This window comes from Lingula anatina, chromosome 1 (genome assembly GCF_051362555.1).
Source record: "Lingula anatina isolate TDL-2025a chromosome 1, LinAna3.0, whole genome shotgun sequence".
Taxonomy (NCBI): domain Eukaryota; kingdom Metazoa; phylum Brachiopoda; class Lingulata; order Lingulida; family Lingulidae; genus Lingula; species Lingula anatina.
In genome coordinates, this window is record NC_141767.1 from 43,753,879 (window position 1) to 43,779,811 (window position 25,933).

The window sequence follows — 25,933 nt, forward strand, 5'->3', positions numbered from 1 at the left end:
ACTCTTAGCCCAACGGAGTTAAAAGGGAATTAAGATGGGGATACAGTTGCCTATTTGCAAGAGGCCTATATACTTTTCCTGTGTAAGTCTGCAAGGGACGACCGAACTTGTCTAAACTGAAAGCTACTATAAGTATTAAGTAAACTATCCTCTCCATAAGGTTACTTGTCATCCCCATCTCCATCCATTCCACGGGACAGCTAGGCTATCACGATATCTGTCAACTGGAGCCATCTCCACGTTGCAGCCCCTACAGCCACACGCTCCACATACACCTCTTCTGATATGAATTCGCTCTGATCACTATTGTAAGAGGATTTGGAGATTTTGACAATTTAATATGAGACATGAACTAAAATAAAGATCCGATACTGCAACTAAATTTATAATAAACAAACAAAGCAAGCAGAATATAAAACATCAAGAAGAATGAGTGTCTGCGACATTACTGAAAATCGAAATAGTGCAATATGAAATCGTATAATCTGTGATGTCACAGACACGCATCATCCCCGTTCTACTGATTATTTTCTAGTAATCTCACGGGAGAATACTTAAGACCGGGATATTAGCTTTAACTCTGAACCGATCTATCTGGCATATGATAGGTTTCGATTTGATTCTCTCCCTTGGGCTACAACTCATTTTTGCACGCACCAAAAGTGGAAAACTAAGGCAGCTATGCGTCATATTAATTTCTCCAAACAGCTGGGGCAGGCTGAACTTTCATTCTTACTTGATCGAACCACCCAGTTGTTTTCGAAAACTGAGGTAGACTTTAGGACGAATTGATACCAATTTATCACTCTCTAAAGTGCTAGGATCCGCAATTTAGGTTTTCTTCCAAAACTACGGCACATCCATGTGCAAAATATTTAACCATACACATTAAATACGACTTTCTTTTCATGCCAAGATGCTGTCATTATCAACTTAGGCAATTATCGCACAAGAAATGAAGGCAAGCCCTTTCTTTAATAGAAGCGGTTATCGGACAGGTCAAACTTGTCCATGGCACGTGAAAAATGACCAAACAAAGGACACCACAAGGTGTAATTACGGACAAACAACCCTCGTAAGGTTCTTTATTTTACATCGTACGTTCGCACTCCAACGAGCACGGTTTCTCATTGAGAGAATAAGTTAAAATGGCGACACAAAAAGTAATGGTGGATTTCTACACGACTGGTAATGCGCATACATCATTCTATATGTGCTTTCGCGTCAGAGTATACTACTGCAAACAAAAGTGTTATCTAAGGCGAATCCTCCGCGGACTAAGTTGACGACAAGAGAACCAATGAAAGTAAACACTATACACTGATAAGCCAACCGGTGGCATTAGAAGACCGAGATTGAAAAATAAAGCTAGTGGCCTGTGTGGCCTTGCTAATACTAGATATTTGTTAACTGAGGACTGAGAAGTAAAAGATCGCGCATTAAAATTTACCCTGATGTGTTAAACAATGTACAGAAATGCAATATAAAAAATTTTCACTTTGTACAAATATGTGACATGAACTGTAACACTTAAAGTATATACAAATGGGCAATTACTGCTATGTGATGACACTGGACTCGCATTTACATACATACATTTCTATATACAGACTGGTTTTCAGTGGGAAGTGAAATGGTCGATTTTTAGCCACAGAAGACGCATTAAATTAATCCATTTTCACTATTACTTGACAATGCTACCGCACGAAGTTGAATTCATGTGTTGTGAAAATAATCCATAAACTTAGGGCAAAAGAAAGAAACGTCCGAAACTGAAGAAACGTCCTTGAGTCCGTGGAAGGACTGCTAGAGTATACTTTGTCGTACTCGGCTAAATCTGTTCTATTTTTCTGAGTCTTCCTTGACTCTGGGTAAAGTCGACTGACGTCTTGCAGGGCCACGTCAGCCGCAAGAGAAAAATTAGTGTCGCCCGTTGTCATAAGATCAAACACGCATGAATCGAAATAAAAATCCACGACGTTCGATGTCCTGCATTTGTTTATGGCGTCCTCTCGACTCATGGCAAACCCGTTTTTCGTATCACTAGTGCTCTGTTCAGATTTTAGCCTACCTCTTTTTGTGGCTAAATACTTTTTGTAATTTATCCTTTCACTCAGCGGGCATCCTTGAAGGCACAAGTTCAACCCATCTTGGTTGTTTTCTCTCGTTCTGTTCACCAACTCCTCTGGCATACGAAGAGAGAACGTGAAGTAGCGTCCGATCTGGCGCACAACTATCGTGGTATCAATGTAGCGTACGTAAATCTCCACATGTTTTCCTGGGTCTTTTTCTAAAATTTGCACACTTTTCTCGACCCCGAAATGCCACCTTCCATCGTCAAAGGTTGCTGGCAGGTAGTTGGTTTGAGCTTGGTAAAGTACGTACTGGCTTGGCCCGCACTCTTCTATTCTATCGTCACTCTTGATTACGACGGTGAGCTAGAAAAGAAATTGGAAGTAGATCTTAAAAATACTTCTCTTGAAAATGAGCTTCTTTATTGAGTCCGTTAACATCATAACGAGTTACCAAAACCCGTCAAGAAGACTCCTATTATTATAAATATTCAACAAAATGAAACTGTTATAAAACATTGAACGATTCAATGACAAATCCTTGAAAACGGTCACACAATATAAAATCTTAGGAGGATTGTGAAGAGGCTATAGCTTATTTCTTACAAAATTTGCGTGCATACGGAAAGGGGGGGGGGGGGGTGAGAGAGGAAACCCAGCATTTTATTTATTAAAACAACACTATCCCAGTCCCCAATTATAATCTATAAATACAACCCAAGGAAGTTTTTCTTTGTTTTGGTTGCTGGCGTTGTCAAAAATGCGTGGAGTCCAGATGGTCCCCTGCTTTAATTAACACCAGGACTGAAACCGATCCACCTGAGATGTGAGCCCAATAATTGGCATACTGTCGGAGAGATCTGGTCAATTTCTCATCAAATCCAGGTGGGGTCGCTTTATATTTACAAATCACAAGTTCGGGTCATTAGGGTCCCTTAGCAAAAACAAATAACAGGCTCTAATGAGTGGGAGTCGTACATGGCTAGTTAACCCAAGTCCAAAAATCCCCGACAAAGGACTCTTTAATATGGTCGAACCATATGGAAAAGCCGGACACATTACTTAAACGGCGGTCCCACTGGGGTGAAGAGGTACTCATCCTTACACATTCTCCGGTGGCTTTTAATTACCAGTGTCAACTGTAATAATATAGCGAAGGGGCGAATTAATTATGTGATATTTAGACAAGAAGTGAAAACATGGCAGGGCCTTTGTTGAACTACTTAGCATTCTATTTGTTTAAGAAACAAGGGAAGTGACCGCCATGTTGGAAAAGGTGGTTCATATTTATAGCAGGAGAGCAGGGAACCCGAATTCGGCGTTTATATTTTGGCTTTATCGATCGCTTTTTCATACCGTTACGCACAACCAGTTGTTGGTAGTGGTAGCATGAAATATATCCAGTTCATGCATAGCTTTCACAAACCGGCACATAACACCAAATGAGAGACATTGGGGTGGCTGGGTGACCTGCCTAAGTGGCATAGCGAGAGCCGAAAATCCCCCGAGGTCCTGTTTATATAGTACAATTGCAGTCTCAGTACAAAGCCATAATGGATGTATTGAACAGTGTGTGTTTAAGGCGACCTTATTAAATGTTAGGTATAAAGTGGCTTGGTTTCATATGTTGACTGGGCCTGCCATTTCCACCGTTTACACGTCGCAACTAAAATTAAACACAGCTTCGCATGGGGCGACATTTTAATGACCGACTTATCAGAAATTAATTCACTCTAGATAATCTGACGATACATTTTGTACGAGATGAGATACATTACCTTGCTAGTGGCTGTTGCCGATCCGTCTTTAACTACTGGATCATTGGTTACTTGTACAGTTAAATAATCATTGTCTATGAGGGGCCAGGCTCCCTGAACTTTACACGTTTGGTAGTCGTTGTCGAACGTCCTTAAATGTGGATCTCCAAATAATCCGCAGTGTCTATAAACGCGTTCTCCATTATACGAACACACTTTGGCTGGAGTTATTGGTGGGGTGACCGGCGGTTTCACTCCGCCTTTAAATACATCTCCCTTTTCCGAACAATTATATCCTTTCATTTGGCGCTCGACCATCTCTCGAACGCTGTAAAACTGTATATTGCCCGAGCACGCAGCTCCAGTGATATTTTTCACGCACACAAAGTAAGTCCTGAGCTGCACACATCTTGCCTCACGTTGGCTGTATTTCCCTGCTCCGTCCCCCAGGACCTGCTGTGCTGCCATGTAAAGATTCCAACATCCTTCCGTTGCACAACTCTCTCCCGTCGTTCGAGCTATGAGAGAAAAAAGGACGAAAATCCAGGTTAAAATACATCCATAACACTCACGCATCTTTCATCCTCCTCTACTCTAAACTCTGCTCTTAACACAGCAGTCGGTGCCCCCCATTTTCTAGCATAAGTAGGTTAGTTATGGCCGACTCATTAAAGCTCGAGTTACACGAGGATTTCTGATTAATCAAAGTTGATCTCGATCGGTTTCTAACTGGATGGAGTAATAGTTACCTGTACAAGCTAAGAGTCCCAGCAACAGCAGACACCCGATGGAAGGCATAGGGCACCAGGCGCCCATTCCCGGCCATGCAGCTCTTGAAGGTCTCGTCGTTGTTGTATTACTACTTCTACTTCTTCTGGCTGGATACGCTCTGTGGACATGAAAAAAGAATAAATTCTGGTCAGCCATCAATCATAATGACACCAGATCAATAGGCTTTTGATTGGTAAAAGCCTCTGCCTCACAACAGCATTGCTCTGGGTGAACTGCACCCGCCATGACCAACTCGCTTGATATTATCGCTCGCAATAACGCTCTGCTGCTACACCGTCGCACATCGCTAACAAGTAACGATTAGGGCTTCTCGAAAACTAGGTCAGGAGGAGGGGCCTCGTAGTAATACAAAACCACGTCGAGCATTCCACTCCGCCCCCTATTGCGAAGTGATTGCCAGTGTGCAGATCGTGTATCAGCGCCGGCTGTCAAACTAGATTGCCAATAAACACTTAAGAGCGCGCTCTGATTGGTTGACCCCTTAACAATAATCGCGCTCTACAACCAGATTTTCCTAAAGATAGGCAACCCAAAATAACACACTGCTTTGTGTGTCCACACACAATACACCAATCATAGGCTGCTTACATTATTAAATCGTGCGAATTTCTAATTGAATGACTTCGCTTCCAGTTTTGTGCTGCCGTGTATTGGGGAGTCCGAAGCGTGAATAACAATCTCTTTTCAGCCCAAGGGGACTAACACTCAGTCCGTGGTTGACATATTTAAGAGCGCAGGTGAGCTCTACGTGCCAAAGAAATCATTTTTAATATTGGGATATCTGTGTTTGCCCATGCGTGCCCCCTGCCTGATCTCACTGATAAATCATGATCCCAGCGACACAAATACGTGAGGAATCGATCTGAGAGCGACTCGAACAACTTGCCCCGACTGAAACTCAAATTTCTATCGCACTGAGGAGATTTACAAAAGCTCGTGGTGAACTTTATTTAGTATGCGTCGTCAGAACTTGGAGAGAATCGAGCTCTATTGTTCCCAGCATGCTGCCAGTTTACTATTGTCCGAGCTCGGCTTTAATTTTCACTACTCAATGCACAGGAACAACCAGGTATAATGCCGGCTGGTGTCAGATGTAGATTACCATTTGAAAACGACCCAATCATCCCCTAATACCCTAGCCTTTATCCTAGTGTCAGCTTCGTTTGACCTCAATATCACTGCGAAAATAAATTGTTTTCACACACATTTGCCAATTAAAATGCTAATTACGTCACATTTGACACGTTTTACTCCCCAAAAATAAACACAGCATCGGGACGGGGTGCGAGGACGTATTAGAGCAGCTTTATATTTGGATTAGAAAAACAACGCCGTCAAATGTCACCGAGCCACGTCAAAATCGATATCTCGTTATAGAAAACAATACATGGAATTGTGCTCTTCGACGTTACTTTCAGTAACATATGCCGAGTGCTAACACGACGAAGCAGCATTTTGTCACGATCGGCTTTGCCAACCATCTCCTTCAAAAGTCCTTAAAAATCTGCAGAAATCATTTCGGAGAGAAATCACAAACGTCCCCATTCTTTTAGAAGTGTGATTTAAAACTCTATCCGCGCGAGGAAAGCACCCCCATTCTTTAACCACCAGCACTCCAAATATTTTTTTTCAATTCAAGACAGAGCCTCCCTCGGTCTAATATCGACTTAAAGTAGGCTTAAGTCTTCTACTCAAGACACCCAGCGCCACACTTGAGGTGAAATTTAAAACTCAAACAATTCCTCTTCTGCTGAAATAACTTAAGTATCCACAGAAGCGATTGAAAAGAGGGTAAATAGACAAACACGCCTTAGATTCTCCTCACTTCTATAAGTAAATAATTCACAAGTTATGTCCTACTCGATGCATCAGGCTCGCAAATAAAGCTAAAAAAGGAGAAAACAATATCGACAAGTACAATAGCCCCTTAAAAATCTCAAAACCCTTATCCAGAACGCAATAACAGCTAAGTGATAAAATCATTATGTCAAAGCGAATTAGAATGGAATTTCGCCATGGTAATAAAAACAAGAACAAATTATACAGGATGCTTGCTGATTCACGGTGTCAACAACATGTGTCCAGACTTGGGTCTCCGTCACTTGAACTAACGTTTGAAACGTTTAATCACACATCCTTCTTTTGAACTACTTCCGAGAGCGATCGCCCGATGGCTTGGTTTCCTCACACATGGTGCGGAATTCGCCGACCACGCTTTCAGAAGGTTTCAGCGCGCTAAATCAAAGGGTTTGAATGAAACGGAGGAACCGCAGATGGGTTTCTCGGTATCTTGTCCAGTTAACTGTCAACTCACCATGAATCTCGCCGACTTTGTGGCCGGTTTCTTCGTAGATGTGAACAATTCAAATGCCATGCACGGGGCGCGATAAGATATCTGGGAGATAGGGAGGTGTCGGATAGCTATTTGCTAAACAAATCCAAATTCATCGGCTTAGGCTCAATATTGACTCAACTGGGACTGAACTCCACAAAAACGGAGGAAAGTCACGTCGATACAACAAGTCGGGATCAAAGCCGCCTGATAAAGTGCTGGCCTGCCTTGTGCTGATTGTTGTATCTAGAAAGGTCAGGCGCTCCACTTGATATAGGAATGTCTATGCATACAGCTTCACACCTTGGTCTGCCTGTGTGTGCAATGTTTTCTTAACAAAATAAGTTAGTTTTTGTCTACATCTGCTTAAGCTGCACACTCGGCTCACATGGGAATATTCAAATCTTCATTATCTACTTCAACAGCTCCTTTCTTTCTGTTTTTTCATTCCGCGAATCTTTTCCCGGAAACCCCGTGAGTTTTTCTCTCCTTAACTAAACACAGGCCGTGTAAAAAGTCAAAAATCCATTGGTACATTTAAGCTTAGAAAAATAAATTGATATAACTATTATGCTACATTCTCTGAACGCCTGAAAGACAATATCCATCCACTCCTCAATATCGACTTTGTTCTTTTTTCAGTCTGCAGTCAATTTTACTTAGAGAAAAACCTACATGCGTTATTATCTCTTTCAATAAATAACGATTCAATGGCCCAGCAGTTTTATGAGCTTGCTGGTGTTCATTAACACAGAAGACACCCTGTTATTGCTCCACAAAACAGTAGCTCGGCTCTAAAATCATCACTAACAATAAGCATCGCTATCAACTCGGATCGGATAAAGATTAAGGAAAAGAACGTTGAAATGAATTTCACGCCTGTCGACTCCCACTAAGTTCAGATTTCGTAGATCAAAACAGAAATAGCGAGGAAGTAAGGAAAACCCATCACTGTAGCGGCAGCTGCTAAGAAATATAGCACCGTAACAAATTAATGCACTGTGAGGTCACAGACGTAAAGGCAAATGGTATAAAAATATCGGTATATTACAAGGATGATGCCTGAACGGAAATCTTGTATCTTGACTATGTTCCATCCATATCAAAGCAAAAGAAAACAAGTGCAAACATAAGAACCAAAGAGAGATATAAATACATACCGACCACCGTGACTGAGAAGCCGCTTGTTCTTTTCTGACGACTAAAGATTTATCCTAGCTCATATAACCCCACTATAAGTCCAACGTTTTCAAACAATTTTCTTTAATTAATAGTGCGCCAGCTGGGAGGGGAGGAGCAAACGCTGATCAATTCTGTATCTTTCTCACTTCATACTCTGAGCGTCACTTTAATTAAACTTCTCCTTTGAACGGTTATGAGATTTTGATTAGAGCGCATTATTCCAGCGTTAATAAAGAAGAAAAGACCAGCTTTTTTTAGGCGAGAAAAACCATTCACCATTATTTGCGTTCTCTCACAAATGGAAAACGAAATAAGACAGAAAGGGCGAGGGAAAAAAAGATAAACCAATCAAACTAAGTTACTAATAATGAAAACAATCCCGTCTTTCGCACCTTGGCCAAGAAAAAAGCCAGCAGATCAAAGGACGCACGTTTCGCGTCGCACACCTGCATGGGCCCCCGAGGTGGGCGCTTTAGTAGTCCGTGTTGTGCATCCTAGCCAGAGGGATTTAAAGACTAGATTAGAAAATTACACTATCTTTTACCTCATTCAATGGGACCTCCCCTCGAGCAATGAAGTAAAAACCCGGATCGCTACCAACTATTTAAAAGAGGCTTTTCTCCCCTGCTGAATACCTAATCATCATCTCCGTTGCATCATTAAGACGTGTTGGTATCAATAGGGCAGAGACACCTTGGCAAGTAAATGAGACTCCTTAACAATCAAACATTTAATTAGATGTTTTAATGAGCTGTAAGGCAAAACTTGTTCCTGTAATTAGCGACAGAACCCATCTATTTTCTGCGAAATTACGCACTGCTACCAACAGCGATAACACGGACAGAGATTCATTGTTTTCGCACCCTCTGTCAACCTGGTCTCCGATGTAGAGAAAACAACCGGCCATGTGTTCGACATTTTTGAGCTGGTACACTCCCCATACATTGGATGGCGGCCAATGCTTCTTGGCGATCATGCTTTTAACCGGAGCACTAACTCAGCAAGATCAGTCATTGTCAGAGCGACTAATTTACCACGCTGGCATCAAAATGTGCAAAACCGTTCTTGATATATTCCCTCGCCTCCAAACACAATTTCCTTGAGTTAAGACTGTGAGACATGTATCTAATAATGGATTTTGAAAGAAAAAAAATAATCACTTTGTAACTGAAATTTATAGATGTCCTCATTACGCATATATGTCAACACAGCTTCCGAGACATTTGTCATTTACAAGATTATGAAAAAGAATCTCACATACATGAAAAAAAAAAAAAAAACCCTCACAAGACGTTCTTTCATCGACCCTCTTTAATACAATTTTCATATTGAAGTTTGCGTTTCTCTACAAATATAAATTCTGTCAATAAAAACCTCATTCCATTCCAGTTGCGATATGGCCAGTTTCCGTCCGCTCATGTGGATTTGAGGGCTGCAGTAAACAACTAATCTCACGCTAGGGTTAAAACCATCAACTTATTATCTGTCTCAACACCTGCAACTCGCTTCTTATCATTTCGATCCTGCTTTTATTGCGGGCCCCCTTATGTTTAAACATACGGCCCTTCAAATGGATTCTGACTATAACACCACTATCCTCATTGCTGTCAATTATGATTAATACATTGAAACGTGAGCGTGGTCTAATTGTGACGGCTTTGATGTGTTGAGAGCAGTTCCTCACTGCCCCTATCACTGACCCACTATTTTTTCACCTGAGTTCGTACTTTTAAACTTGAAATACGCAAACTTCAATATGAAAAAAAAAAACAGTATTTTGACTGGAGTTATGATGCCGTGGTTACCACCAGCATGCTCGCCGTTAGCCCGCTACGGAAGCCGTGGAGTTATAGCGTCATAAGTTAGTTTTTTCTTACTAAAATAAGTCTGACACTAAGTAAATTAGTGAAAACCCTTCAAACTTTTCACATGTACCCTTTTGATATTTCCCCCCTCCACTTTATAACCGACTCGTAAATTTGCCTAATTAGTCTTGAAAAATAAATTTAAAACACGCAGAAGATCCTCATCACAGAATTAAAAACACAAGCTATTAAATAAAAGCATAAAAATTGAAACAAGAAACTTTTCTCTCTTTAATACCCTGTATATTCCAGAGGGGCCTCAGCAGATAACATAACATCCTTAAATAAATCCACTGATATCAACAAACATCTAAACTTAAAACAAACAAACAAAAATTCAGGCACCTATACTTCTCAAGGGAAACCTGTTCGGGGGTAGATACCAGATCAGGCTCTGCACATCACTCAAGTGTTATCGCGAAATACTAATCTAAAAACCTTTAACTTCATGAAGGGAAACAACAGAAACGACCATGTTCGTGACACAGCTAGCTGCGACTGAGATTAAAACATCAGAAATCACGACTCTACCTGAAGGAGACAACCCACGTGCATGACGACGTCCCAAACGACCATGACGTCCTCATCAGCCGCGTACACCGCTCAGGCTACCCCTCTCTGTAATATCTCGGGAACATATGGAAGGGGTGGACCGTGGTCCCTCCTCTACAAATTACCGTATCCGTGATAATGCGACTTCCACTCAGAAGGACGGACTGAGGGGGAAAATGTACTCTCTGACTTACGAAGCGTCTGTAAGCTCTCTCACCGCTCTCTCACTGAGTGTGTGCTACCACTGAACCAGGCCCCCGGGCTGCTCGAATGACGCCAAGTTTTGCCAGTGCAACCCTACCCTTATCCAAATAGTGTAGCAATATAGTTAACCAATATGGACGAGTGAGTGCGCCGGTTTCCCCCTGCTGGTGATTCAGATAACGTAAAGAAAAGCATCGTAGACCGAAAGCCGTACCTGCACGCCGCTGCTGCTGCTACCCGGGACATTGGGATAGTGTAGAAAATGAAGAAACCAATTCAACTACAACAGTGATATGGCTGGGACCCAGGTTTTTCTCCACGCCATCCAAAACTCTGCTCTCACTCACAGGAGCGGAGCGTGATATATAAAAGCTTCCCTCCACAATCGAAGCCAGCTTTTGCCTTCCTAAAACACCGTATCTAGCAAAAGGAAATAATATTGTAAGCTGGCTGACAGATTCAAGAATGTGCACTTTATTTTCTTAAGAAAACACAATGCACACTACACGAATATTCCAAACATATGTTATTTGCATTTTCCAGTGAGCCCCAGGTTCAGATAGCGAGCTAGTATTTGCTCTAGTATGCTCCCTGCCGATTTTGCTGGCAGATTACATGCGGAAGGTCTCTACATTACCATACAAGACTTGTGTGGTATTAAAAACGCTGTATTTTGGATCTAGTCTGTCTTAAAATAATATGGTATGTATTTTGGAAGCGCGAAAGCACTGGGAACCTCAACCTAACGATCGTCTGCAAGGACTTGTTTTTTCCCCTCACATATCTTTCGAAAGGAAGTACATGTGCTCTGCAGCTTGAAGTAATTTCCCAAGCAAAATTTGTAAAATATTTTGGCTATGGCGCGCAAAAACCTATCATTTGGCACATCTTTCGACACCTTTCCCGCCAAGAGCATCTTGAAAACAGATGGTTGCGATCGAAAACATGACTTCTTGTACGCAAATCATGTCTAAAAGTTAAAGCAAAGTTCAAACGCAAAACGTTAAAATATACAACGTTGCATTTAAAGATCACAGAAAAAAGCCGGAAAATAGCATTGCAATCGATTGCGTTCTCTAAGATCTTTTTGATGTAACATCTAAGCGAAAAAATACCAGAAACAAGCGCAACTTGTCTTTCAAGAGATTTTCGGTATCCAGAGCCAATCAGTGTCCGAAACCACCGCGTTACCCCACATGTTAGTGCCATTAAAACCTTGCTCACAACAGGGGGAAAACTTTTGATCGACAGTTCAAAACTGCGTCCTAACAAAGATGAACACTTAATTCAAGGATAGCTTTCCAGATGAAAAATCCTAAATTGTGAAAAAGGTCAACTCTTTCAAACTCCTGCACCCTGGGTTGATTTCCCCAGTGGTCGGACTTTATTCGCGAAATCGACCGACTCTTATGAATATTAAAATTTCGCTTTTCTGTCGCTTCACGCAGTCAGTTTATCACACGCATTTAGCAATAAAATGAGTGTATAATGATCATACCAAGAACTGCTGCTGGGTTACGTAAAGTAAAACCAGAAATCGAACAACAATCGAACATTCTTTAGCGATCGAGACAGCAACAAAAATGGATGGAATAATCCATGCAAGAGATTGATTGATTTTGATTGCACAGAAGTACCCCCAGTCCAGAAATGAAACATTTGTAACACGCTACCCGCGGCGCGGAACAAGCCGAGCCGTCATTACTCTCCCTGTTAATTCTCACCAGAAGTGAGAAAGCGTGGAAATGTGATCCGACCAAGCATGGCTGCAATAAAGAACTTTTTCTTATGACATGTGTTGCAAATGATGCCAGAGAGCGCGCGGTTATAAACATACAAATCAAACACTCCCAGTTTTCTGCCACGGCCAACCTGTAAATCATCCAGACTGGCCTATCCATTTCATAAACGCGTCAAAAAAAGAAACCCACCAGATCTGGAGAAACTTTCGTCTGCATTTTTTCAGCCATAAATGAGCAGACGACCTGGCATTAAAGCCTATTACAAATTACCGCCTGACACTGAAGGTGTGAAAATACAAATGGCCGATTAAGTGGAGTCGTAAAGCACGACTACAGTGTACCCATCGGCCATTAATTGCCAACCACTGTTTACCTGCCGAACTTCATTAAAATTCAGCTATGTTGCTTGCAGATTAGTGTTACAAGCGTGACTTCTAATGGAGGCCTTGGGTTTCAGAGGTCGCGGCCTGCTTAAATAGACGACCAAACATAAGGGGTTGATTCTCGCGTAAATTTATGCAACACACACTGGTGGAGTGTGAAAAACGACTCGACCTTTGTCGCGCTTAATGCTTTCACTTTGAATTTAAGTGTGAAAGAATGGGGCATGGATCATGCCAGAAGCCGAGGGCAACCGGCTATATCTATCTTTTAATAGTAATAGAAACAAATCGTCCAGGATCAACGCGACTCAAGTTTAATCAAACCCAACTTGGTGGAAAATATCAACCACCTTTCGCTCGCCCTCTGTGTCTGGCTGTTCAAGGCAGAGACCCAAAACAAACAGAGAATAAACTGGTTCGACGCGGCCTGTAATCCCAACCAGAGTTTTGATAGAGACTGAGGCAAAAATATCATTAACCCAAAAGGCAGAAACCATCCGTGAATCGACTGGAACCTGATCGATCCCACATCTCGGCTCTTGCCTATGGAAAGCAGGACCGCTTTCTCTACAGAAGCCCACATGCAGACTCATTGTTCAATCACCAAGCCTCTAGAAAAACAAACTATTCTTTTCCTTAAACCGTGGTTTTCGTGTCGAATCTCTCCCCTCACGAATACCAGAAAAGCCATTACCTGTGTTCTGACGTGTGTTTCCTCTTCTCCCTGTCCTTCTGTCTGTGATTCTGATCCCCTAAGCCCGAGACTGGTAGCTTCATATTTACAAAGTGTTACAAATCGCCCAATATACTAATCCAAGGATAGCTGCTAATTGAAACTGAAATCTATACCCTGCGGGCTCTTATACACTGAGTCGATCGCTCTGTTGTGAAGCGAGCCTTTGACGGGCGGTGTTTTCGCTATTTGAGGCATTGAAAGTCGACAAACAATTGAATGAAAAGCGCGTCACGTAGGACTTTTGTAGATTGGACAAAAACTCGGTTTGAGCGCATTTTGAGATTTCTCAATTCAATAAACTGAACCTAGAGGTGAACTGGCTCACATTATATGAAATGTATAAGGGGGTTCTTCGTTGTTTCGCCTGCATGCTTCGCTGTGCTAGAAGATCTCATAAAGCTTTCAAACTGTCATTTTTTCCTCTGACGCCTCGGTATTGTATGGCTGTAATCCCCCAGCAAAGCGGGCTGACAGTGAGACAGACAAAGGTCAGCCCTATCAAACGTATCGTTCGAGGCTGACAAGCATACCTATTCAAAGCCCACAATTCAAACGACAGTCACGATTTGTACGGAATCGCAACCGAGCATCAAGCAAAATTGAGCTGTATCTTATCTGCCCACACTTTTTTGTCGCATGGCAAAATCACGAACAAAACATAAACAAGGTGTTGCCATCTGTAGAAGAAAATAAATACAATTCACCATGTAAACATGTTACACATGATGAAATATTCTGTACTTGTCAATTATTCAGTGCATATTGTGTTTTGGGTGAACAACTGCGTTTTACATCATAAATAGATAATGGGTGAATACGATTTGACATATTGCTTTGATTCTGGAATAATAGACATATTCGCTATCTTTAGAAAGTACCAAATGCTTTGTATTGTTATGAGAGAGATAAAAAGTACAGATTCACACGCGACCAAATTGTATTTTTTTTTTACTAATCTGGTAAACGTCTACAGAAATAAGCCAAAGCAGTGCTCGAATCGAGCGTGAACAATTCTTCTACAACAAGCCCAGATTCAACATGGAAGTCATTAAAATTTGTTGGCACTATACTGAAGTCTAAAATAATGACTAAACTGATAACTCTCCATTATCACCCAGAAATCGACCGAAATGTAATAACACGACTCTTCAGACAGCCTTCAAAGCAATCTACTCCACTTAAGTTTATTGGCTCAAGTATCAAATCGGACTAGTAAAGCACGCTCTTTATGGACTACACAACGAGAGCGCATAATAAGTTAGTTTATAAAAACTAGCTTGTTGGGTTATAAAAGCCGAACATCGTAAAATTATCGAGGACACACCAAGTGAGTGCGAAACCTATGGGTAGCGCTACTAATACAGCTGTAATTGACGTGCAGCAATTAATGCAAAGTGACGGAGATAATTGATCCCCTCTCAGAAAGGTGCATGCGAGAACTCACTATTGACAGACTAGAAGCTTTCAATATTCAGCAAAGTTGGCTGTGTTTTCGCATCTTGCGCTAACAGGGGCGTTGAAGGGGGACTTCGGTCTATAGACCTCTATTCATACTTCACACCGTTCGATAAACACCAGAGGCGACAATGAAAACGTCATCAGAACAAACAGAAAGGAAAGCAATGGAAGAAAAGCGTCCAATATCAACGATTTCCACCTTTTCACCACATGCAATAACAGCAGAACAAAGCAGCTAGTGAGGGGAACGGAGTGCAGGCACACAGAAACGAGCCCACACTCCATACAATAGCAATGTGCTTTTAAACACATCAATATGGGACGACAAAAGAAGCACTTTCCATTGGTTTTTTTCCTGCTGCAACCGCAAAGCTAGTTAATTCGAAGAATAACAGCATTCGGGTCTTCAGGTGTAGAACATCATGTCGTAACCACACCCCCTTTTTTATTTTCAGGACAGGTGTGAACTCTGACATACATTGATCAACGCACTTTTGTACAAATGGCTCCATTTTTGTACATCTTTCAAAAAAATCAGGATCATCTCTTCCTTTTCATATCAGTAAATTCTTCAAAATTTAACCGTAATAATCTAACGCTGAATTCATTCATGGAAATGGTACTAATACACCAACGCCCCAGGAAAATGCCACTAAAATTTTTTTTTTTTTAAATTTTTACTGCTTGTTTCATTTTGACCGATTTAATCAAATGAAGGCGGACTCCCTTTGCTCAAATCAAATCATATATGTAACCTTTATGTTCAGGCACCGTTCAAAAAATCCGACGAAATCCGACCCCCTTCCTCCGTCACAATCCTCTGCTTTGGTAACACGCGGCTAAGCCGTCCTTGACCATTGGAAATCTATAGATATGTGTAAGGGCATTGGTTCAGCGCTACTTCTTCGCGCCTTATCACAAAGGGTCTGTTTAATAATGTTATAAATTATGCAAAGAACTTCACGTTGACCAGATAAGGTGTGTGCCCACATGAAAGAGGGGAGTCTCTGAACCGGCAAGCCATCACGTGCCAGTCGATGGTAATAAGAAAACAAAGTTGGCAAAATAAAGCGAATGTGATGTCAAGCATATGTGCGAAAATAATTCACATTAATTGGACGTTTTCGATTGATATAGTGTCTGAATGAGTCATTTGTCGGCTAACAGGAGGTCTCTTTTCCCCACCAACTTCTAATTCTATTTTTCAGACCGAGGCGTCTTAAAAATGCATATATATCTGCAACAATTTCATTGTACATTCAGTCCGACTCCTTTCCGCAGTAAAACCCACCGCAGAATGCGTGCTCCGGCCATTTCGAGTCCCATGATCGGTACTTACAGGTGACTTATGTTCGCTGCTTGCAAAAATGGTTCCATCTACATCTGCATATTGGCAGTATCCTTACTTAATGGGCAAAAACAATATGATGGCGCTGATCAACAACAATTAATACCGCATTTCCTCCTTAATTTAGCACTATCATCTGTGTTTTAATAGGCAATGAAATTTCATGTATATTCTAGCGCTACCATGGTTACTGAAAAGTGGAGCAGAAAATTCCCTAAGCTGTTGTGAATTCGAATCTTATCCTATATCGCGTGCTCTTTTCATTTCCTATTAAAGCAATACTTTTTTCAGCATCCCCTATTCAATTGACTGTTATGATCTTTTTATTGCTAATTGATTGAAGTCGAAGAAAAGGAAATTCGTGCCATTTATCTCAATCAAGAGTGAGTAGAAAATTCAATTTGAGCTGAGAGCTGAATCGACTTTCGTGACTTACTGCGTTGTCATGGTAACTATTGCTGTCGTTATGGCAACTAACTTCTAAATCACAAACTTCTAATGAAAATAACTGCTTAATTGTGTCAATAACTTAACATTAAAATGTAAAATAGTTGCAACAAATATTGCGTTTAACAAAAACACATTCGACGAGAAACACGAATATTCAATTTCACACTCCCATTTTTTTCTTTCAAGGGCATTTAAAGCAAGTTTTCAAATTGCAACCTTGGTCTTAAAAAGAGGACAAAAAGGAAAGAAAACCTTGCCTCTTTAACACAGTTCTTATGATATAAAACATCGACTACTCAGAAATGATTTTCTCTGGGTTGGTGTGCATTAGGGAACACTTGCAACGCGCTCGTGTAAACAAGAAACCGTCCGCTTGGAGAGAAAGTTCAAATGGTTTTACCGCCGTCACTAAGCCTAAAACAGACGTCTTTGCCACCTGAGAAAACTATGATGCCTGAGAAAATGGCAGAATAAGGAGCAGAATTACCTGTTCTCCAGCATGCTTGGGACACTTGTGAAAACAGACAGCTAGAGAGCTAAGCTGGGTTAGTACCAAGGCCCGGTGGTCGAGGGCGCTGGAGGTTACGCTTGGTCGAAGATCGTCAAACACCTCCAAGTTATTCGCGTGCATATACCAAATGCATCCCTTGCTTTGCTTTCGCACGTTGTACAATAACTGGCACTACAGAGTAATAGTTTTCTACTTAGTCACAGCATTTCTATTCTCCAGAAAGAAAAAGAATCCAATCGATCTTCTAACGATTTCCATTTGCTTTGATGGATGGTCAAAAAATCTGCTCGTACACATCAAACAGAACCTCATCCTTTCTTTTCCTTCTGTTCGGCGGACTGGGGCTGCCAACGCTGGAGGACGATTACTGTGCTCTCCGGAGAGCGCGCAGAGACACATATACCAACTGTCAACGCTATTTTGTCAATCTTAATGAAATGACAATTTAAGTTTGATTTGTGCCTGCTTCCGCTACGACACGTGTGCATATGGTATTTTTTCGCAGAGTGCCATTAAGTCTTCATAAGCCTTTCGCTTTATTTGCTTTTGTGTGCTATTATCACTATCAGGTACATGAAATACCACACTGTATAAATGAAGACGTGAAATATGCTCACCATTTGTCCAAAAAAGAATTAAACAACTGCTTCGCACGCATTAATGCCCCAGTCTTCTGACATCAATAATTTTTACTGCGTAAAACGAACGAAAAAAGAATAACGAATGAATTATGGAACCAATTTGTACATCAAACATATAGCTAATATGATATTTCGCTTATAAGCATTTGCATATGCTGATGAAAACTAAATAGCAGCTGGGGGTTGCCCCTTATCGGGACCCCCACTTTGGGGCTGTTTGTACTACTTATTACTACACCTATTTAATCAATACCAAAGGTGCAAGAAGTGGTAATTAACGACAGCGTATCAACAAACAATCCAAAAAGTCAGTAACAGGTAAAAATTGTTATCGAACCTAATTGTTGTAGTTGATTGACTTGGAATTTAACCTTGCATAACTTCCTCCCCCCCTCCCCTCCAAATCGAAAATTATTTCAGCAGCGGAACGGTCCTTCAAGTTGCACCCGAGATAACTCATTGAAATTCAGTATCGCTGTTGAAATTTTGGTTTAAATGATACACCTGTCGTTGAACCTGACAGAGACTAAGTTGATGCCTGAATGTTGCCCCACGATATATAATTACTGTATATTACGATCAGCGAGTATTGTGCATTTGGGATGACAAAAGATCAAACGCTGCGCCATGTACATTAAACGATATTAGAGATCAGCCAACTCTCGACAACGCCTCTCTGTTATTTGCACCCCACTGGGACGCTTAATCAACGGTTTTGAACACGGGATACTACGTCGAGGCATCTTTTTCAGCGAAAAATTCTTAGCGTACTATTGAACAATTTGCTGCTCTAAAATACGAAGATACGATAACAGAAGTCGGTGGCATGGTTTGTACTTGTCTTCTTTTTCCAAAACTCTCTGCCATTTGACTTCTTCGCCATGTATCCACTTAACACACCCACAATAGATAGCGTTCCGTAGTTAGGATAGAGATGTCCAATTATTAGGGAACTGCTATATATGCAGATCATATGACAAGCAATATCCAGTATAATGTCACATTTCTTCAAACGATATCTTTATTTTGGTTAATTTATAGACATACTGTAGTACGCTTGTATTATTTCAACAATAAAGAAAATTCAGCCCTTAAAGACGTGTCAAGTCAGAGAAAAATACAAATCGTTGAACATATCGTGCCGTAAACTTTAAAGGAGAGTTAACACTTTTTGCCATTAAAATAAGTAAGAACGCAAATTGCAGCCGACATCAACAGTGAATAGACCAAGCAATTATCTAACCTTAAGGAGATACCTTAATAAAAGAATCTTGCCAGGTTGTCAGTACCATTATATTGGTATGTCAAAACGATTCACCCAAAACGGTTCAACATGCGAAACCTTTTCAAGACGTAGTAAATTACACCGTGTAGGATTTCTATAAAATCTCACTGTGGAACAATCAACAAACACCTGCAACATACTAAATCAAGCCAGTAATGTCAAACACGCGAATAATTCCTGAACAGTTGAGGTATCAGCTTTTCATGCAAACCACCACTTGTTCTTTTGAGTTGCATTGTGTTTTCAATCTTGCATGTAATCAAACGGTCCCGCCCGATGAAACATAATAACCAGCAGATGGAGCTACAGCAAACGGAAAATCAATACAATCCCATCCTCAATTTTGGTTGATTTTTTTCATCTGTGGAAATCTTGCACATTTGTGCTTCTAATTTATCTTTGTGACAAATGACGTGTGCATGAAGATTCCGACAATTTTCTCCATAAGACAAAGGCTTTGACTTACAAAAGAAAAAAGGAGAAACAGAAGGTATTCAAAAATTAAAGAAAAAAAAAACATAAAACATTTAAACCACACTGGAGTAAAGATGATAATTATAAAGCACAAGCTGAAAAATTTCTTCCTACCATCATACGTCATCATACGTTATTTTTCAGCCTTTGCTAAATAATTATCATCTATGATCCAACAACCAAGCTAATGAACACTTTAGCTCACATTGGAGTATTTCTCCCACTCTTTCTTACACAATTTTCAATTGAACAAAAAATCTCAAAAAGGAAGTGTGAAAACTGACAGCAGAACATTTTTTTGTAAATGCCTCCTCCTGCTGGTCAACATACTGAGTTGAAGAGATTACTGGACACTTAGGCCCCATTCAGAATGAAAGTTCCAAGTACTAACTGGTCCAAGGCTCAAATATGGCAGACCCTACATGAAAGGAAGACCACTTAATTCTGTTATGGTCTCTCCGCCTCTGGTCGAATGGAGTCAAGATTTAGTGACTGTGCCCCTGCAGGGATGAAAAGGGGGAGGCGTGTGAGAAGCGGAGAGACCATTGCAGGATTAAGCGGTCTTCCTTTCATGTAAGGTCTGCCATATTTGAGCCTTGGACCTGTTAGTATTCGAATCTTTCATTCTGAATGGGGCCTTACACCCCATTTCCATAGATTAGATCGATCTACTTTAGATCGACCTAACTCCCTGGGGGTTCACGCTAAATAGCTTTCAGCCGAGTGGACACGAAAGTTAATTATCCCCCTACAGCTTGTAGTAGGCGGGACGGACATTTAAGTCGGATTGTCTGAAAGTAATCTAGTGAGACTCCCCGCGGGGATAGATTGATCTAAAATCTATGGGAATAGAGCCTTAGAGGGCATTCAGAACAAGTTGATCCACAGACTAAATATGGCTAACTCACATCAAAGCAGCCCTGGCTAATTCCATGATGGCCTTCCCACCTCCACATGTGCTTTCACTGCAGGGGCCTTGCAATTAAAAGTTGGAGCTGAGATTTAATCCGTTTAATGGTGTATGTGAAGGTGGGGAGACCATCAGAGGATTAAACACCACTGCTTTCAAGTTTGGTCAGCCATATTTAGTTGGCAGTTCACTTAGTCTACAGATCATCTGTTCTGAATGTGCTCTTAACTCAAGTCATGACATTCATTGAGAGACCATTGAAGGATTACGCAGTCTTCCTTTCATGTAGGTCTGCCATATTTAGGTCTCAGCCTTGCTAGACCGCGGCTCTTCTCGATGTGAATGCTCTCAAAATGTGGAGATGAGTGTCAAGTAACCTCTGAAACTCAGGGTACCAGACGTTGTAAGGGAAACAATGAAGCAATGACTGTGGTGTGTCTTCCCACTTCACCCACTGAGTCTGATCTCTATGTTGTCACATTACAACTGTGAGTACACTATATGGGCTGTCACACCAAGTCTTATGACAACCCAAACCTGTCACCAGCAATTTGGACAAGAAACATGGCATTTTTTCTTCTTTTAAAATTCAATCAACATGATGGAATGGTCTCAGGAATGTCAGCTGCAACACTCATGAAGTCTAGCACACTCGTTATTCAAACTAGATTTTTTTAAAATTTCGTAACCTACATTATTGTTTTAAAAAATGTTTCATTCATGGTACGTAATAGTTAACCCTGTTTTCTATCATTTATGTACCAACATGTGTCATATTCTTCAATTACATATTAAATAAATAAATAAATCACATCTGCAATCATTCTGAACATTATTGCTCCAGCAGGACATGTTTCATATTCCCACTGTTTTTTATTCTTAAGCATTCTTGTCTTCATCTATCTCACATTGAAGTCACTAATTTTTTCCAGTGTCTGCAACATGTCAGTCCTGAACACATATGGTAACAGTTGTTTATAAGGTATTCAAGGATGTGATGGCATGGCTATACATCTTGGATCATTTTTTAAGATGACATCATGTCTTCCTGACATTGCATTCATATGAACCATCTGTAGAAAAAATTGCCAAGATCTTACAGTGTAAAGGATTGAAAATTTCCATGTGACTCTTAACACAGAAAAAAAAAATCTATTTGTAAATGTTTTTGCTCCACCTTCAGCATAAAACAGAAATGCTTTTTTCCTGTTTGAAGTCACATAAATTTCCTTTAAGCCCAATTTCAAAAAAGAAGAGAATGCAGATTAAAACCAGTTAATATATATCACCAAACACTGAAATAATTTTGGGGATAACTACTTTGTTTTCATTACCTAAATCATGTAATTATTAGATTTGTGTCCCACACATAAATACAAAGGGCTAAAAAACAGAAGTCATTTCAATCTGGTTTTAGTTGTTAATTTCAGTTTTAGGTGAGGTTGGCATATTCATCATCCCTAGAAGCTAATTTAGAAAAGAAAAAATTGACAGGCATGGATGACAAAGAAGATGAGAAATGCAGGTTATTCATCAACAGACTGCTGAAAATCAATAGTTGCACTAAAGGTGAAACAAATGTTGGAAAATAAACAAATATGGCTTCAAAAATACTCATTGGTATTCATCATCATCATATCAAATATAACACCACAATACCTATGCTCTGTTGATTGATGTAACATTCATAACTTTATTGATTTTTGGGAAAATTTACCAGGGAAACTGACGTACAGATTAAAAAAAAAACAACTCTCCAACACGAACATATGTCAAAATAACTCAAAATATCTCACAAAACCCACATGCCTTCTTACCTCTCAAATGCCCTTTCTACTGCACGTGTGCAGATGTGAGTGGGCATCAACTATATTTAGAGGGACCCTAGGACCAAGAGTAGCACGCTGAGTTACAGATGATTCCTATCCACCTCGTATGTTAAATTATTCCTATTCACAACTGAATCTGTTTTCCTCCTCTGTTTTAGCCAGCTGCACTGTGTAGTTATTTAGTTGGTTGGTGTATCCCAAGGCTCAATGTCCACAGGCCTATGCAGTTCTTTGCACAGGTGGCCTGACACAGGTGTGTGCTCTTGGGGTTATCTTAACGTTTTCAGCATGCAAATTGATGGATCACTCAGCAAATAGTGGTGCAGATGTGAAATAAAAAGGCAGCCTGTGAAGGGGGAATGTTTGGATGCCACCACTACTGAGGCCATGTCTCAATATCTTCATTATTTCAAATGAAGTGACTGAGTATTTTCTCTTTGATTTGCAATGATGTACTGAATTTATATCTATTTGCATGCAAAAGGTGCTTATGGTACAGGTATTTCGTCAATGACTGATAAAAATCTAAAGGGGAAATTTTCTCGATTGCTATTGCTCGCCAACATGCAGATAGCGCAAAGGTTTTCTCCAATTCAAACAAAGAAATCAAAAATTGTATTCTTGCTAATAAGGGTGACTATTAATTAGGTGATGAAGTACCTGTTGCACAAAACATGGCAACATTTTCCAAAATGTCACTCCAGGCTGACAGGGAGAAAAAAGCGGAGGGACAAAATACGCACAACACTTCTGCTATGTAAAACAGATGTTACCCATAATTCAATGCATGTAATTCAGTTTGTCATGCGAACTTCTCATTGCTGCCACGAACCAGTGCAATTTTCTGTGATTGGGAGAGGTACTTAATAACCAGGTTGCAGGTGAGCACAAGATAGATATGGCCGACACTGGTCAGTGATCACCATTGTCCAAAAAATGTCCAGTCCACACCTGGGGTTATGTATTGGGGCTTGTGCCAGCACTTCAAAATACCACCAATGTCTAAATAATTTACCTTGTTTTTTTTAAAAAAATCCATATTTACCATATCTTTGGTAAGAAGTTTTATCTTACGTGAGAGTGGTCCTAGTCCAACAAAGATATCATTACAATTTAATTAAATCATCATTTAAAATGATCAATATTCTTTTGCTAGATTTACTAGTAATTATGATATTCTGATGTTGTTGAGTTTCCCTGTATTCAAATGATGTCATATTATTTTAAGAAGAATGGTAATATTGAGGAATAACAGTCAGCAGTCCAATAGGTATAATTTTGCTTTATTCATTTGTTTTTTTTTTTTAATATCCCATGGTTTATCTGACGAGGGTCAATTCATTGAACGGCTAAGGAAAATATAACAATGACAACAACAAAATTTTATCCTTATCTCATAGGGTACTACATAGGAGGAAATTAATCTACACTGATTATTTTAGAAACAATTTAACTGCTTCAAATATCTGTTGACTGGTCCTAGTCCTCTAGTTGTCACAAGTGTATTCTATCACCCTAAGATCATTACAGGGACATATATGCACAGATGTGGTAGACCTGGAATCTCTGTAACAGCTCCCAGTTTACTTGTATTAAAATATCATTTTTTTAGCAAATGTCACTTTAAAAAATACCACTTATTCATTTAATTCAGCATGATGGTTCTGGTTTCAGAAGGCACTGAGCTCTTTTTTTTTTTTTTTTTTTTTAATTGACATTTTCGCAAGGGCCATGACCACTTAATCTGTGTGATGATTTGTACAATCATTTCAGGTAATCAGGAACGTGGTGGCCATTTGATCTGCCTAAGGAACAGCATTTTTCTGACTGTAAAATTGTGACTAAGAGCTCTGTACTGGAGGGTATGATATGTGCAGAATTCTCATTTGTTCAGGCGATACCAAGCAGTGTTTACTGATAACACTATATCATCATGATAAGGAGGCTGGCGAATCTAACCCCCACCCTGTAGGACTAGTTCACTTGATTCTTTACCAGCTGATACCAGTGTCATGTATCTGTGTCAATGCTCGCCAGCTCTCAACTAGCCCTGTGTGCTATCCTTTATCAATGATGTTTATTTTTCTCACCATGAAGTTGGTTATTTATATCTAAAAACTGTTAATAATTCACTGAAACACAATTACAAAAAAAGGGGGGGGGGGCTAATATTATTGCCTAGGTACAGATAAAAAGAAAGCTGACCTTCAAAATTACGATCACATAAGTATGGTTTAAATCAAAACTGCTAAAACATTTAACATGCTACTATAAAATTGAGCAAACTGTAAAAAAAAAAAAAAAAAAAAAAAAAAAAAAAAAAAAAAAAAAGAGACAGCAAATGCCTCAAAACACGTCCTCTTGCAGTGATGCTACATTTTTGGCCTAATGTTAATTACCAGAAAGATATTTTTTAATGTGGTCAAATGAAAATAAAGGAAATCATACAAGCAAACCTGCACCAAATTTGCACCAATACTGATGTAAATGAAATCCACACAAATCTGTCTCATATGCTCAACATGGAGGCTAACAATTTATTATATAACTAAGAAAACACCTGTATTCCCCAAATGATGATATGCAAGTAGGGATTTTACATTGAAATAAGAATATAAGAATGATAGTTATTATTATCATTAATATAATTACCTTTGCTTTAGCAATGCAATTTCGTCTTCATGAATCTGTTAATTTTCTGAAGGACTCCTATCATTTACCACACCAGTCAGCAATATCTTCAATTCACCTAAAAAAGCATGACCTACTTTAATATATTAATACATTAACAGTATGCCAGAGAAACAATATCTTTCTCGCATTATTCATAACTACAAAAATAATGATAAAATAAAATATGAAAAAGTAAATAAGGAGAAAAAACAAAGAAACTGAAGACAAAGATTTTAGTCTTTTTAAGTCTGATATTACAAATGTCTAACCTACATAACCTACAAAAGACACAGAACAATAAATAATTATACACATATACATCTTGCAACATCATTAAATTCACATCAAGATTTGTGGAAATTTCTTGTTCTCTCTCCTTTTAAAACTAGTCCATACTATTGATTTACTCTCTCTCTATTCGTCCTCAAAACAAATCCAACCATGAGAAACATAAAACAAAGGCAAATCTTGAAATATGCAAGAACTCAATTAAACATTTGGCTCAATTGACAATTTTACATCAAATGCATAAGAGTTTGATTGCAAGGAAAGTACCGATAGGTCAAAGCTACATGTTAGGTCATATTTTTACAGAGTAGTAAGCTTAACTTATTTCCAGTTGTAATCTCAAATATATTACTACTAATAATAGTATATCAGCACATAATTTAACTACAGAGAGTCCATCCAATGCCACTCAACTTATAAATCTCAATATTTCAATGACTGTGGTGGGA

The 25,933-nt window shown here is 39.8% G+C and overlaps 1 protein-coding gene across 10 annotated transcripts in view; it reads right to left on the reverse strand.

Annotated features, from left to right (window-relative positions):
* Positions 1-1,056: 1,056 nt before the first annotated feature.
* The window catches only part of LOC106158075 (repulsive guidance molecule A), a 40,332-nt gene continuing 15,455 nt past the window's right edge, over positions 1,057-25,933 (reverse strand). Inside the window, exons 3-6 of one of the 10 annotated variants that reach the window (XM_086999216.1) lie at positions 25,176-25,272; positions 4,579-4,718; positions 3,851-4,347; positions 1,057-2,438 (exon numbers count right to left, since the gene is read on the reverse strand). In XM_086999216.1, the coding sequence (XP_086855342.1) occupies positions 1,698-2,438; positions 3,851-4,347; positions 4,579-4,645 (1,305 nt within the window). In that variant the 5' untranslated portion in view covers positions 4,646-4,718; positions 25,176-25,272 and the 3' untranslated portion in view covers positions 1,057-1,697. Of the gene's footprint in view, positions 2,439-3,850; positions 4,348-4,578; positions 4,719-6,935; positions 7,140-9,509; positions 9,530-10,531; positions 10,699-10,970; positions 11,018-13,575; positions 13,765-17,360; positions 17,533-22,511; positions 22,574-25,175; positions 25,288-25,933 lie in introns of those variants that run through there. The other 9 variants (XM_086999217.1, XM_086999212.1, XM_086999214.1 and 6 more) reach the window with 9 other exon arrangements.